Source organism: Sciurus carolinensis, chromosome 2 (genome assembly GCF_902686445.1).
Source record: "Sciurus carolinensis chromosome 2, mSciCar1.2, whole genome shotgun sequence".
In the NCBI taxonomy this organism is placed as follows: domain Eukaryota; kingdom Metazoa; phylum Chordata; class Mammalia; order Rodentia; family Sciuridae; genus Sciurus; species Sciurus carolinensis.
The window spans coordinates 81,061,398-81,076,944 of NC_062214.1; the positions used below are offsets into that span (position 1 = coordinate 81,061,398).

The following is a 15,547-nucleotide window of genomic DNA, read 5'->3' on the forward strand; positions in this document are numbered from 1 at the left end:
GCTTGTTTTCTCAGCTAACCTGTCTCTGCTTACTTGAGTGTTAGGTTTCAAAATGTGTGATTGCTGCAGCAAGTGTACCAGGTTTCAATTTTTCTAGGAAGTATAAATTAAAAATTATAATGATATAAATGTTAGATATTAATTTGGTCATAATAGTGTAATTATACAAAATTGCTTGCAGTTAGGAATGAACAATGTACTCTAAAAAGACATCTATGTAGAGCACATATTTCCACCTTCTGTTTTTCCTGAAACGTTAGTGTCCACTCTTAGCCATGGTTTCACTTGCCATTCTTTGCTTTCTGCTGTGTCGGTTACCTATAGTCAACTGTAGGTCTGAAAATATTAAATGGAAAATTCTAGAAATAAAATGATTCATAAATTTTAAGTCCTGTGCCACTCTGAATAGCATGATGAAATCTTACACTATCCCTCTGTGCAAAGTGGAATGTAAATCATACCTTTGTTCATCAAATCTACACTGTATACTTCCTACCTGCCTGTTATTCACTTAGTAGTCCTCTTGGTTATCAGGTTATATCAAATCATAAGGCCTGTTGTGGTGTCACAGTTTTTGCACGCAAGTATTAAGTATTTTACTTAATAATGGCCCCAAAGTACAAGAATAGTGATGCTGGCAATTTATATAGGCTAAAGAGAAGTCTTAAAGTGCTTTTTTAAAGCAAAAAGATGAAAGTTCTTGATAAAGAAGGGGGAAAATTGTGTGCTGAGATTGGTGTGATCTAAGGTAAATTGTTGTTGTTAATCTTACTATGCCTAATTCATAAATTAAACTTCATCATAAATATGCATGTATAGTGAAATACCTAGTGGGTTCCGTACTATCAAATGTTAGGCATTCATTCTTTTGATTAAGAGATGACTACAGCACCATCCATAAGAGTGCAAATTTGGGGGGCCCTTTGGGAAAATTTGGTGTTTTCCTTAGAACGTCTTCACACTCTGCTTGTAGAATGATAAATATATTGCAAAATGTAGTATTGCTGTAAGCTTAGCATCTTACCAAGTCCTGAAAAATTTTTTAAATTGATTTTGTGTGATTTACTGCTGTATTAATAGTGTATTCTACAGGTAATATTTTAACCATCCAGAAAAACTTATGAACATGCTCTCTTTTGTTTGCAGTGCTCAGGATTGAACCCAGGGCCTCATACATGTTAGGGACATGCCCTACCACTGAGCTACATTGCCAGCTCTATAAAGTTACTCCGTGTGTGTGTGTGTGGTTTGAGGTACTAGGGATTGAATTCAGGGGCGCTTTACCACTGAGCTGCATCCCCATCCCTGTTTTTATTTTGAAATAGGGTCTTGCTAAGTTGCCCATACTGGCCTTGAACTTGCAATCCTCCTGCCTTGGCCCCCCCCAAGTCACTTGGGTTACAGGCATGTGCCACCTCACCCAGATTAAATTTACTCTTAAATTAACAAAAACATATATTTCCTTTTTTTTTGTTTTGTTTTTTGTTTGGTGCTGGGGATCGAACGCAGGGCCTTGTGCTTACAAGGCAAGCACTCTACCGACTGAGCTATCTCCCCAGCCCAAAAACATATATTTCTATAGCCTTTTCAACCAGCTCTGTTGAAGCACAACACCTATTTTACTTACCTTTCTCACAGGAATTGTGGGTATAAGTATATGCATTGGGCTTTGTTTTATAGAAACTGGTCAGAAAATCTTTGGATTACCCAAGAGTGAGTCTTGGATACAGTTGGGAGTTTTTTGTTAGGTTCTTTTAGTTGCAAGCTTTTGACTATATTCCTGAATACAGTCACTTGTTGAATTTCCTTTACAATGAGGAGAGAGAAAGGGCTTTCTGTGCCTCCTTGTAATTTAACTTCAGTATTCCTACATTACTGCCATTTTTGGATGTCTTGAAATGCTTATAAGCATTTGAATCAACTTCAGTAAACCATTAATAATCTATAATAAGGAAGTGTTCAGTGAGACCACTTAGGTTATTTCAAGCATCAACATCATTTATCTTTCTTTTTTGTCTTTGGCAGAAAAATGCAAGGGATTTGAGTAATTTGGGACGTTTGATGTGATGTAGTTATTTGTTGAATTGCACAGATATTTGGCACATATTTAGCAACATCTCATTACAGTACTTCCCAAAAAGACAGTAAATTTGGTCTGGGGATATAGCTCAGTGGTAGAGTGGTTACCTACCACTTAGTCACAGTAACCTTCAGGAGCTTCAGGACCTTAATAATTAAGTGCCTGTTGAAGTGAGCCAAGAGTATGCTGCTTTAAATCTGTAGCTGCTACTGCCTTTTTAAATTTTATTTTTTCCTGTAGTGTTGGGAATTGAACCCAGGGGCAGGCACTTTTCCACTGATACACATCTCTAACCCTTTATGTTTTTATTTCAAGACAGGATCTCACTGAATTATAGAGGACTGGCCTTAAACTTAGCCTCCCCAGTCTTTGGGATTATAGGCATGTGCCACTGCCTGACTCGTATCATATTTTTGATAACTTTTTTGTCAAATAATGACAAGTACTGTTCTTAAGTATCTTCTAAAGTCTTTGTTCCTACTGCATACTTTCGAGTTTTATGTTCAGTCAACTTGGCCATTAATGAAACATTGAAAAAGAAAGTTCTGAATAAAAGTTAGTTCATTGAATGTGAACAGAAATTGTCATGTAATTTATAAAGTATCATACCAGTAGGAATTGACCAAATGTACAATCTGTGCTCCAATAATACTGAAATACTCAGAATAACGATGGCCATAAACAGAATCAGACCATTCTATTTTTGCTTTTGAGACATTTGCTATGTTACCAGGCAGGTCTTGAACTCCTGACTCAGTGATCCTCCTGCCTCATCCTCTAGAGTGATAGGGACCATAAGTTTGTTCCACTGCCCAGCTTGGACAACTCTTGAAATATTACTTGTCTCAGTTCATTAATACTGCTTTTAAAAAATACCTGAGAGTGGGTAATTTTATGAATAATGGAAATTTACCTCTAATAGATCTGGAGACTGGAAAGTCCAAGATCTAGGTGATTTAGAAGTCTGGTGAGGGCCCAGTCTTTGCTCCCGAGATGCTACCTTAAAACAGTGCCCCCATGGGTAGGTGTTGTTGAGGGAAAAGGAAAGTGCTGAGGAGTGACACTGGCCAAATTATGTTGTTACAATGTGTATTGTATACATGTACGAATATGTAACAACAAATCCCATCAGTATGTAAAATGATCAATATGTACCAATAAAAAATGTGTGGAGGGAAAAAACTGTCCTCAGTTGGCAGAAAGTAGAAGGGCAAAAAGGACCAATACTAGTTCCCACCAACCCTTCTGTTAAGGTGCTAACCCATTCATGAGGTTTTTGTTCTTATGACTTCCCTCCTAAAGATCCAAGTAAATTTTTTCACATTGGTGATTAAGTTTCAACATGTAAGTTTTGGAGGACACATTTGGACTGTAGCATCATTTAATGGTTTATTTGAACATAAATGTTCCATTTCATTAATATATCAAAAAGTGTGGCTTTCCATTTCATAATATATAAAAAAGTGTGGCTTATATCAAATCAGGTATTTATTTCTGAAACTTTCCTAAACCTATTTGTATAATGTGAAATGTCTATCCCAGAATATATAGGAAACACCTAGTGGGGATATCCCTAGGATGTCTCCTGAGTAACTTAAATTTGAGTTGTCCTAAATCAGACTCATAACCTAAATCAGACTCATAACTTTGTAACCCTTCAAACATTTTACTTTTTGTGATGAGTCACTTTTTTTAAGTCACTTTTTTGAATGCCAGCTTTTCCCTTCTCTCATCTGGTCAGTCCCCAAATTCTGTTATTTGAATTTTTAAAAAACTTTTGAATATGTGCTGTTCTCTCTACTCTTATCCCTAGTACTGAAATTCAAGTCACTATTCTTAACATGAGTTACCCAACTATTCCCATAGCATAATTGGTCTTATTCCTTTCTTTCAGTGTATCTGTCTTGCTCTGCATCAGTTTTTTTTCCTCAACACTTGTCAAATTGAGTATACGAAAATTCAGATGATAAAAATTAAATAGTTTTTAAATAAGATGTATAATTTCTTTCAGGAGCTAGAGCCTGTTTTTGCTGTTGTTGTTTATTTGTTTATTTTGGTCTCATCTCTTCTTACTCTTCCTACTAATACTTATCCTCCAGTCAAGGTAAACTGTTCTCAGTTTTCCAAATGTTATGCCACCTGATATCCTGTCTGGGATTTTGCACATGCTACTTCCTCTGACTTTCTTTGAATAATGTGCACTTTTGGCAAATGGTCCTCATCCTTTGTTCTCAGTTTATGCTTTGTCTATGGATTAGCCTCACTTTTTGTGGGGGAGTGCCGAGCCACCCATTTATCCCACTGTAATGATTTCTTGAGTAGATAAGAACAAATTTCTACTGAGTAGCAACTGTGATTTGCTTGTTGATTTCTTTAGTGTCTGCATTGGGCCTAACATGTTGTATGTTAATAGGTACTTATGAAATGAATAATGTATTAATGTGATTATTATTTACTGATTGTCCTCTCCGGAATTGTCAAGACAGTGCTATAGATTTTTAAGTTGATTTTTAAGATTGATTTTTATTATTAGCATCTGTGCTAATTTTTAAAACTTTTTATATTTGTATTTCACTTACTATTTTGAGTTTTTTTAGGCATAAAACTTTGTGTGTGTGATTTTTTGTTTATATTTTTATTTTTTATAATTTTGGGATTTATTCCTGCCTCAGGTGGAGGATGCACTGTCCTATCTTGACCAGGTGAAACTGCAGTTTGGTAGTCAACCTCAGGTCTACAATGATTTCCTTGACATCATGAAGGAATTTAAATCTCAGAGGTAAAAGATACTTAAGTTTGTGGTTGGCATATTGATTTTAGATTTAGACTTATTCTTATCTGCTGGATGTCCCCTTTAGGAGGTTGAATTTCAGGATCATGCCTTTATTTTATGTATATATTGCATATTGGTTTGTTGATGGAAATTACAGCCACTAGACTTTTCTCCCTATTGGTTAATTTTTCATACCTAGAATATTTCTTTGTGCTGTATCTCAATCAGTGGAGTAGCACCAGTAACAACTTAAGGCTACTTGATTTTTTTAATTAGTTTAATATACCCTAAGATTCTGGCATGGTTCACTATTGTAAGAGAATAACGTGCCCAGAAAATGATTTATTTTGGTTGAATTTTTTTTTGTAACTTTATATGCTGCATTTATTTAAACTGTAACATGCTAAGGACAAATATATGCACCTCTATCAAAGGCAAGTATTAATTTCCAGAAATAGCAAAAATTCAAGGGTCAAATCTTGCTCAGGAATCACAACTTTAGTCTCACTGTGGCTCTTCTTGATAGAGTTGTTGCCATGCGTGTATATTCTCTTCAAAATTGTGACCAAACCTCTTTGGGCTTAGCTTTGGAATTTTAGAGTTATTTATTTGTCATTAATTATTATACTATGAAGGTCGATTTTTTTCTGTTTTCCTTTTTAGAGAAAACCTAGTGGAAAGATAAATTTTTTTCTTAGTAAGGTGTTCATTAACCCTGCAATATATTCATCAGACTGCTTTTCTTTTCTTTCTTTCTTTTTTTTTCAATCAGCATTGACACTCCAGGAGTGATTAGCCGTGTGTCACAGCTCTTCAAAGGCCACCCTGACCTGATCATGGGTTTCAATACCTTCTTGCCACCTGGCTATAAAATTGAAGTACAGACCAATGACATGGTGAACGTGACAACTCCTGGCCAGGTTCATCAGATCCCCACCCATGGCATTCAGCCCCAGCCTCAGCCACCCCCCCAACATCCTTCTCAGCCTTCAGCCCAGTCAGCCCCAGCTCCTGCCCAACCTGCTCCTCAGCCTGCACCTGCCAAAGTCACCAAGGTGAGCACTTGGAAAATACTGCATTGTGTGAAATGCATCCCCTAGAAAGCATCCTTCATTTCCCCTTAATAAAACTCACAGAGATAAATCACAAAGATTGCATCAGAGAAGATGTAGACATCACTTCACTATCATGTGGTTCATATTTACAAAGCACATATTAGATATCTATTTAAATTGACCCATCAGGAACCAGTGAAAGCGCAAGGTTTCCTATAACCTCAGCCTCCCAAGTAGCTAGGACTACAGACATGTGCCATTGTATCCAACTTGGAAATGATCATTTTGTCATGGTCAAATTAGCGTACTTCACATATGGTTATTTGCAAAAGATATTCCATTTTTCAGATTAGGTCATGTCAGAGTAGAAGATCTTGATGGTGGTAGTGGTGATGATGATGGTGTGTTGTTGGTCTACCCACAGTTTGGTATAGTACCCACTGGCCACATAGGACTGTATTGTAATTTAAATGAGTTAAAACAAATTCAGCTTTTCAGTTGCTCTGGCCACATTTCAAGTGCTCAGTAACCACATGTGGCTAGTGGCTATTTTATAGGATGTTGCAAATAAAGAACATTTCACATCTCAGAGTCTGTCGGACAGAACTGGTCTAGAAGACATTTTTATGTGGAGTTCCTGCAACAATTAAAGTGTTGTCATCTTTGAAATCAAGGATCTACATAGAAAGATTTTTTTTTTTTTTTTGGTATGTATACCTATTGAGATAGTGAGCACATGAAAAAATTTCCCCTGTAGTGGAGATGGTTGCAGTTTTAAGGTTGTATTTAGAAAATTGAAGACTTAAGATATTTGTATGAGAATTCGTGATACCTCTCTATCTCCTACCTCTGCCTAGTGTGATTTGAGTTGGGTTAAAATAGCCTGCCCTGAGTGAAGAAATAAAGGATATCAGTTGATCAGACAATTTGTTTCTTTTTAATTTGAAGTTTCTAGCCCTATGTTAACCATCTATGCTCCTGAATACAGATTTTTTTTTTTTTCTTTCTTTCTCTTTTTAGCCTTCCCAGCTACAAGCACATACTCCAGCCAGTCAGCAGACTCCCCCACTCCCACCATATGCATCCCCACGTTCTCCACCGGTCCAGCCTCATACACCTGTGACAATCTCATTAGGAACAGCCCCATCCTTGCAGAACAATCAGCCTGTGGAATTTAATCATGCCATCAACTATGTTAATAAGATCAAGAATAGATTCCAGGGCCAACCAGACATCTACAAAGCTTTCCTGGAGATTTTGCACACATATCAGGTAAGTGTCATTAAAGTCAGTTTTACTTGCCCAACTTGAGTGCCCTGTATCATCCAGTTAGGATTTTTAAAGTCAGTGACTAGTGAAATGAATATCTGTTTTATCTGTTAAGTTTAGAGGTCAGGGCTGGGGTTGTGACTCAGTGGTAGAGCGCTCGCCTAGCATGCGTGAGGCCTTGGGTTCAATCCTTAGCACCACATAAAAATAAAATGAAGGTATTGTGTCTACCTACAACTAAAACAAAAATATTTTTTAAAGAAATAAAATTTAGACGACAATTTGTGTAGGCTGGTTAATCTACTGGGAGGAGAAATTTCTCTGATGTTTTCTGTTTTATCATTTGAGTTCCCCTACCCCAAACCCCGCCACCACCACCACCCAGACACATTAACATTTATTGCCCTAATTCTAAAAGTAATTGTCATCCAACATCTTTTGTTCTTTTCTCAACATAAAATTCTATATTCAAAACAGGTATCAAGAACATAGACTTTAGGGCTGGGGTTGTGGCTCAGTGGTAGAGCGCTAGCGTGAGGCACTGGTTTCAATCCTCATCACTGCATACAAGTAAATAAAATAAAAGGTCCATTGAAGACTTAAAAAAAAAAAAAAGAACATAGATTTTTCTTTAGTGCAGCCTAAGTAGATAACATAGAAGTATCGAACGTTACAGGAAGTGTTAAATGATGTGTGATTGAAAATGGTGACCCTCTACTGTGATCTCTTCCCATTTGCAATTCCTCAGAAAGAACAACGCAATGCCAAGGAGGCTGGAGGAAACTATACTCCAGCTTTGACTGAGCAGGAAGTGTATGCCCAGGTGGCTCGTCTCTTTAAAAACCAAGAAGATCTGTTGTCAGAATTTGGACAGTTTCTACCAGATGCCAACAGCTCTGTGGTAAGTTTAATTTGGAAGAACTACACTATTTAGAATTATTATCTTAGATGAGCTGGAAAGCTGTGTTCAGAAAGGAACTTCCTCGATGCTACTTACTTGCTTTGATCAGAACTTTAATCTCTTGCATGTGTTTTAATCAGCTTTTAAGCAAAACAACTGCAGAGAAGGTTGATTCTGTGAGAAATGACCATGGGGGTACTGTGAAGAAACCCCAACTCAACAACAAGCCACAGAGGCCCAGCCAGAATGGTTGCCAAATCCGCAGGCACTCTGGAACAGGAACCACACCTCCAGTGAAGGTGAGAATGGGTAGGAGCTACACATTTTGACTTCCACAAGCAGTCCCTTTTTGTTTGCTGCAAAGCCTTTATGATATTTACTAATTTTCCCCTTCTTTAAATCTGCTTTCTGCTAAGAAAGATGATGTTTAGACTTGATAATTGTTTCAGAAATATAAGGGGATGGTCTCTGGGGTCCACTTGTGAATATAGCACAGGTTCTTTGTGAGAGCTCTTTAACTAGGGACATGTTCTGCCCCAAGGTTCTTTGTTGGGTTGCCAGATCTTATCTGTATCATCTTAATCTCCAAGGGCAGAGCCTTTGGGCTATAGCAGAGAGAGGCTTTAAGCTCTTATAAGTAACCCATCACATGATGCATCTTGTTACAGTAAACATTGATGGTATATCTACAGAAAACTTAAGCTTGCTACCCTTCTTTGATGCAATGCAACTACAATAGGGAGAGGAATAAATGTATGTAATGAATGTTGAAATCTTACATGAATTCTTAAGCAATGTGTAATATGGCAAAGATAAACATGTCTGCACAATTTAATTGAAGAATCACAAAAACTCGTGAAATTTCTCATAGTAAGAGTTGACTGGTGAACAAGTGACTTGACTCTAAGGACTGACACAGTAGGTGTTGCCAACATTTTTGAAGGACCCTAATTTTTTTTAAGTGTTTGTAATGGTTCTTCTTTTGATATCAAGTTGAACATAGTCATGATTTCTTTTTTCACTTCAGTAAACGGTATTAGTTATATGGGGATTGAGAGTCAGCTTAGTAGATAGGCTCCACTCTTGGATTTATTTTCCCCCATACTTGATGGTCTGCAGGTGGAAACAATATGTTGGGAGCTTACAATTCCCCACCTGCTTTCTGTAGGTAGCGTGAACAGAGAGGCTATGGCTCCTATGAACATGAACTCTGAGGTGGCCAAGGTAAATGTGCTGCTTCTCACAAAGATTGTGCATATCTAGTGAGAAGTGGGTTTTTAAAAGTAAATTCTTGAACTGTGAGTACCTAGCATGTGTGAGACCTTTGGTTCAACCCCAGCACTGGGGAAAGTTTTGACAGCTATAGCATAGCCTGTTCATTCCCTTTAAAATAATATTAAATTAGTCTCAGTGAATATTGCTGATGAGATAGTTATTCCTTCTGTTAGGAAAACAAAGTTGTTTTTTTTTTCATGAATTTTTACATTGAAATATTATTAAAGGTTAAAAACTGATTTTTGTCTACCCCAAGCAACATATACCATAACCTTTTTTATAAACAACCTCTTCTCAACTGGTTGGAAAAGAAGGCAGTGGCATTAGATTAGAAATTAAGTTACTTTTGGCCTCTGGAAAAAGAAAGGATATTCTGAAAGTTTTCCACAGTAATGCTGTGATCATTTCTGGAGATAACATTTTGGGGGAGTAGAATGATTTTGTATGTTTCTGATGGAGAAACAAATTGACAGGCAAACTAAAATAGAGAGTTCAATAGAAATCTTTTAGGGTATGAAGTGAGTTAGTGACGTGACTTCTCATTCGTTCCAGATTATTCATTAGCAGTAGTTTCAGTAATGGAACCATTTAACAGAGATGAAAATAAAAATCAGAGAAGTTCCCTTTGAGTCTTACATATCTTTCTTCCTTTGCAGAAGAAACCTAAACTGCTCAGCCTAAAGGATTCTTCTATGGCAGATGCCAGCAAGCATGGCGTTGGAACTGAATCATTATTTTTTGATAAGGTGAGTAATGGATGAATATGTTAGATATTAGCTCTTAATGACAAAGGAGTATCACTCCATTTCCCAAGAAGGCTTTATATTTTCAAAGTCATCAAACTGATGAGGACATTCTATTTTCCATTTTGTCTTTTCAGTGCTGGGGATTGAACCCAGAGCCTTACACATTCCTATGCAAGCATTCTACCATTGAACTATACCCCCAGACCGAGGTCTTTCTAGTTTTTAACTGGGTCCTTTCTGTTGGCTACTGTTAGTACTGCTAGAGAAATAATAGCACTGTCTCCTTTGGTTTTGTGAAGCAGTTTTTCTCAAAATGCAGCATTTTCCATGGCAGAAGAAAGCCTTTTTAGAAATGCATCATGTTCCCCTCAAAAGAAGGTGTTGGGTGCTCTCTCTTATAGATAGCCTGGTTTGTACAATGGGAAGTATTGGTTCCAATACAATTTTTGAGGATTTAAAATGACTTTTGGGGGGGGGGAGAAGTGAAAGGGATTCTGGGGATTGAACCCAGAGGTGCTTTACCACTGAGCTACATCCCCAGTCCTTTTTAATTTTTTTTTTTTTTTTTTAATTTTGAATCAATGTCTTCCCAAGTTGCTTAAGACCTCACTAAATTGCTGAGACCTCGAACTTGGAATCCTCCTGCCTTAGTCTTCTAAATTGCTGATATTACAGGCATGCACACTGTGCCTAGCAACTTTTTTTCCCTTGTGGTGCTAGGGATTGAACCCAGTTCCTCACACATGCTAGATGTGTGCTTTACCACTGATTTATTCTCCCAGCCCTAAAATGGCTTGTAATCTGATTGCTGTGAAAATTATTTGCAGTAAACATATATAGTGTTATGGGAATTCTGATTTAATGTTTTCAAAGATTCCCAGGCAGAATGGAGATTACTGGTGTAAACTGTCTTGTGTGGTATCTTAGTCTGATTCTTCTCCTATAACAGCTTCCTTTTTGCAGTCAGCTTGGTGATTAGCAGTCAACTTTGAGTAGGGTAGCAGGCAACTATTGGGCTTTTTACTGGCAGGAACCTGCCTGAATTGATCTAGTAGTGATTAATCTCCTCTTGTACTTCTGGGTTTTTGTAGAAAGGCAAATGATCTGGTACCTCAAGATTTCTTTCTGTCTCTGTGCGTATGTGACCTCTCTGGCAAAAGAGTAGTGCTATTTTTTTTAGAACTTTTAATAAGGGATATATACTTAATGTGTCATGAAATAGGTGGTGCTTGCTTTAAAATTCAGTGGTAAAAGAAATGACTATAGATGAAACAGTTTACTACATATTGATCATTGAGACTGAGTATATAGGGTTCTTTAGACTTATGTTTGCTTTTGTATATCTTTAGAAGTTAATAAAAGCAAATTTGTGTATAGTACAAAAAGTACAGTATGCTTATTTTTAGCTTTTAAAGTCTATATTCCATATAATGTCTATTGATAGACAGTTATGAAAAGAATAGAAAAGTCTACAACTGGGTTTGTTAATAAAGTACTTGGTTTGGTGATAGTCTACAATCCTCATCAAAAGACCACAATGCTATTTACTTTTTGGAACTGAAACTCCAAATTGGTCATCTATTTAGGTTAGTTTTACTCTTGTCTGTGCCATTAAACATCTTTAGGTTTTGAGATGTTAAAATATTCAGCTGGGTGTGGTGGTGCACACCTGTAATCTCAATAATTTAGCAAGACCTTTTCTCAAAGAGAATTTTTTAAAAAACAGGACTGGGGATGTGGCTTAGTCATTAAGTGCCCCTGACTTCAGTCTCCAGTACCAAAAAAGGAAGTAGATACAATGTTCAGTATTGTAGAGGTAGAAAAAGGATCAGGTTAGAAGACAGAAATATCTTAATTTAAAACATCATCATTCAAGATTACTAGAGTTTGAAAACAGTGTTGACAGAAATTCTTGCTGCCATAAACAACTTGTTAGGAAGGACTTAGGTAGTGGCTGGAGTAGTAGCTCAGTGGTAGAGTGCTTGCCTAGCACATGTGAGGGACTGGGTTTGATCCTCAGTACCCACATAAAAAAATAAAGGGCTGGGGAGATAGCTCAGTTGGTAGAGTACTCGCCTTGTAAGCACAAGGCCCTGGGTTTGATCCCCAGCACCTAAATAAATAAATAAATAAATAAATTTTGTCCATCTACAACTAAAAATATAAAAAAAAAAAAAAAAAAAAAACAAACTTGGGTAAGTTTAATGTAACCTGGAGAAGGACACATATAAGAATGTATATTCTAGGATCTTTATTTTTATTGCAGAAATTTTAAAACATGTGAAAGAGTAAAATGATCCCTCCTGTGCCATCCAGCTTCAGCCCTTTCTAACTTGTGTTTTCACCAAGTGATATATTATTTCATCAATATTTCACCAGGTGATATATTATTTCACCAGGTGATATATTATTTCATCAATAAATATTTTAGTAAGATGACTTCTTTTTAAAAAATAATCATTACATCTTTTAAAAACTAGCATTGATTCCTTAATATTATCAAATATTAGGTCAAAATTTCCCTAATTTTAAAAAAGTAGTTTAGGTTCTTGAGTCCCCACGTAACCACTTTTCTTCTGTTTGTTTCTCTCCATAAGGTGCGAAAGGCTCTTCGGAGTGCAGAAGCCTATGAAAATTTCCTGCGTTGTCTTGTTATCTTTAACCAGGAGGTGATCTCTCGGACAGAACTTGTGCAGCTAGTCTCTCCTTTTCTGGGGTAAGTGAAGTGAGGACTTAACCCCTAGTTCTGATTTAGAAATATAATGGTAATTGATTTGTGAGAGTTGTATGATAGGCAAAGTTGATTTAATTGAGCTGAGTCAGTTGACTCAAGTGCCACTGTCAGGAGTTCTAAGAGATATTCTAGTCTGTAGAGATTAGAAAATAGGCAGTGTGTGCCCTGAAATATTTATCTACTAATGGTCAAGACTAGTGGTCTCCTGATTCTCTAACAAAGTGCTTGATGTTTATAGAGACAAATCTCTCCCAGGTTCTAGAATCTTGACCATATTTGACAACCTAAGAATTATGTGAACACTGAAGCAATATTCTTGATCAAAAAAATGATGAGTATTGCCTAGTTTTGGTGCAAATCTTCCATTATCACCTTAATTGATCTGAGAGCATTTTATAAGGAAAGGGGAAACCAAATGCTTAGAATTGGTGTTTCTTAGGAAGTAATTACCATTGGCATTTATTTCTGGTAGCAGAGTTCTGACCCAACACCAAATAGTGATAGTCTTACCTCAGGATTACTGTACCAGGGCTCTAATTGCTTAACCAGTTTTTGGTTTGATTCTTCAGGAAATTCCCTGAATTATTTAATTGGTTCAAAAACTTTCTGGGCTATAAGGAATCTGTACATCTGGAAACCTTTCCAAAGGAACGAGCCACAGAGGGCATTGCCATGGAGATAGATTATGCCTCTTGTAAACGGCTTGGCTCCAGCTATCGAGCCTTGCCCAAGAGTTACCAGCAGCCCAAGTGTACAGGACGGACTCCTCTCTGTAAAGAGGTAAGGATCAGCCCTGAATCCTCAGCTTCCTTCAGAAAATAGCAGTGGTACCATGGTTTAAGAATTTTTCTAAATGATGGAATTAAGAACCTTCTCTGAGCTGGGCACAGTGGCTCATACCTGCAGTCCCAATGACAGGAGGCTGAGATGGGGACTGCAAGTTAAAGACCAGTCTCAGCAACTTGGCAAGACCCTGACTCAAAAAAATAACAAAGAACTGAAGATGTAGCTCAGTAGTATAGCACCAATCCCCAATGCCCAGAAAAAGAAAGAAAAAAGAAACTTCTGTGTCCTTTAAAAAAAAAAAATTTTAGAATTAAAATCAGAACCTTTTGCTTACCAATATCCCTATGTAAACTTGCTAAAGGTGAAATTTGTGGATTAATGTTAGCTATTTCTTTCTGTCCCCAGAGCTTTGTCTATCCTTTAAGAATGCTTAATTGCCAAAAAGCTTTTGTTAGGTTTACAGTCACTCTTTTTCTACCCAAAGGTTTTAAATGATACCTGGGTTTCCTTCCCATCATGGTCTGAAGACTCCACCTTTGTCAGTTCCAAGAAGACTCAGTATGAAGAACATATTTATCGTTGTGAAGACGAACGCTTTGAGGTATACACTCCTTTGTCAGTTGAAGTTTGGAAATAGGAGATGCTAAATTAAAAGGGTATCTTAAATACTATCTGTGAAGTTTGGCTCTTTTAAGACCAGAGAATCAGAGGCTTACATTCTTCTTTGATAAATGCTTATAGTGATACTAGCTATGCTCTATGCATTTTTTGTATGTAATAGTAAAAAATTTTTATGGTAAATGTGACTTTTCTAGGCCACTTTAGCCTTTCTAAAATCATATGTTGACAACTAAATAGTAATCCTTTAAATTTTGAATGGTATTTTAATGATAATATTGCGTTTTATATAAATCTGTAAAATTAGTATCTTAAGGCCTATATAGCTTTCTTGAAGCAGTTTTGAAATGATTTATTTTAAGTACTCTGCCCATTGTTATGCTTAGCTTGGTATCTTGGCATATAGCAACCAGTTCTGTGAGAACTGGAATTCTGCCTGGCGGGGTGGCGCACGCCTGTGATCCCAGCGACTTGGGAGACTGAGGTAGGAGGATTGCAGGTTTGAGACCAGCCGCAGCAATTTAGCAAGGCCCTAAGCAACTTAGTGAGACCTTGTCTCAAAAAGGGCTAGGAATGTGGCTAGTGGTTTCATGTCCCTGGGTTCAATCCCAGTACAAAAAAACAAAACAAAACAAAACTGGAATTCTTCACTCATATATTTTGTGTTGATTTGGCTTCTTTTGAAAGAAAGTTAAGATTGGGGACTTTGTGTTAAAGTAGTTGGGAAGGAGTGAGCTGGAGTAAATTAATGAGTTGGTAAAATGCCATTATATTAGGAGGGGCCTACCAAAATGGGGCTCAAATCTCCATTGATCAGATTGAAGTTTGCTTTACTGATGCCACCGCCAAGGGAAGTAAGTATGTCTGTAGAGGAAAAATTAGGTATATGCAGGTTACTGTACTTATTATATTGAATTGACTGCCTTTGCTTAGTCATGTGGATAGGAGATATCTTACTCTCCATACTGATTTAACTTTTGCTGGTTTTCCCCCTTCCGTTGCTTCAACTGCTTCCGGTTTTCTTTTGTTGTTGTTGTTGTTGTTTTTGTTTTGTTTTTTTTTTTTTTTTTAAACAAGGAACCATAGACTACCTGGCCACTGGCAAGTGGTTGGTCATATTTGGCTGTAGCATTTATGAACAGTGTCAGTCATTTGCAGAAAACTAAATCATGATGGGTCTTAACTTCCATGGGGTTTTCTGTTTTGCTTTGTTTATGGTACTGGGGATTGAATCCAGGACCTTGTGCATTAGGCAAGCACCCTATCTACCACTGAGCCACATCCCCAGCACCCATGGGGACTTTCATCAA

The 15,547-nt window shown here is 37.1% G+C and overlaps 1 protein-coding gene across 3 annotated transcripts in view; it reads left to right on the forward strand.

The window, feature by feature from the left end:
• Sin3a (SIN3 transcription regulator family member A) overlaps positions 1–15,547 on the forward strand; it is a 61,469-nt gene that overhangs the window by 22,335 nt on the left and 23,587 nt on the right. For all 3 annotated transcript variants that reach the window (XM_047540771.1, XM_047540772.1, XM_047540770.1), the window contains exons 4-12: positions 4,753–4,859; positions 5,626–5,908; positions 6,929–7,180; positions 7,926–8,078; positions 8,219–8,377; positions 10,010–10,099; positions 12,697–12,815; positions 13,403–13,613; positions 14,104–14,220. In XM_047540771.1, coding sequence (XP_047396727.1) covers positions 4,753–4,859; positions 5,626–5,908; positions 6,929–7,180; positions 7,926–8,078; positions 8,219–8,377; positions 10,010–10,099; positions 12,697–12,815; positions 13,403–13,613; positions 14,104–14,220 — 1,491 coding nt within the window. The remainder of the gene's footprint in view (positions 1–4,752; positions 4,860–5,625; positions 5,909–6,928; positions 7,181–7,925; positions 8,079–8,218; positions 8,378–10,009; positions 10,100–12,696; positions 12,816–13,402; positions 13,614–14,103; positions 14,221–15,547) is intronic.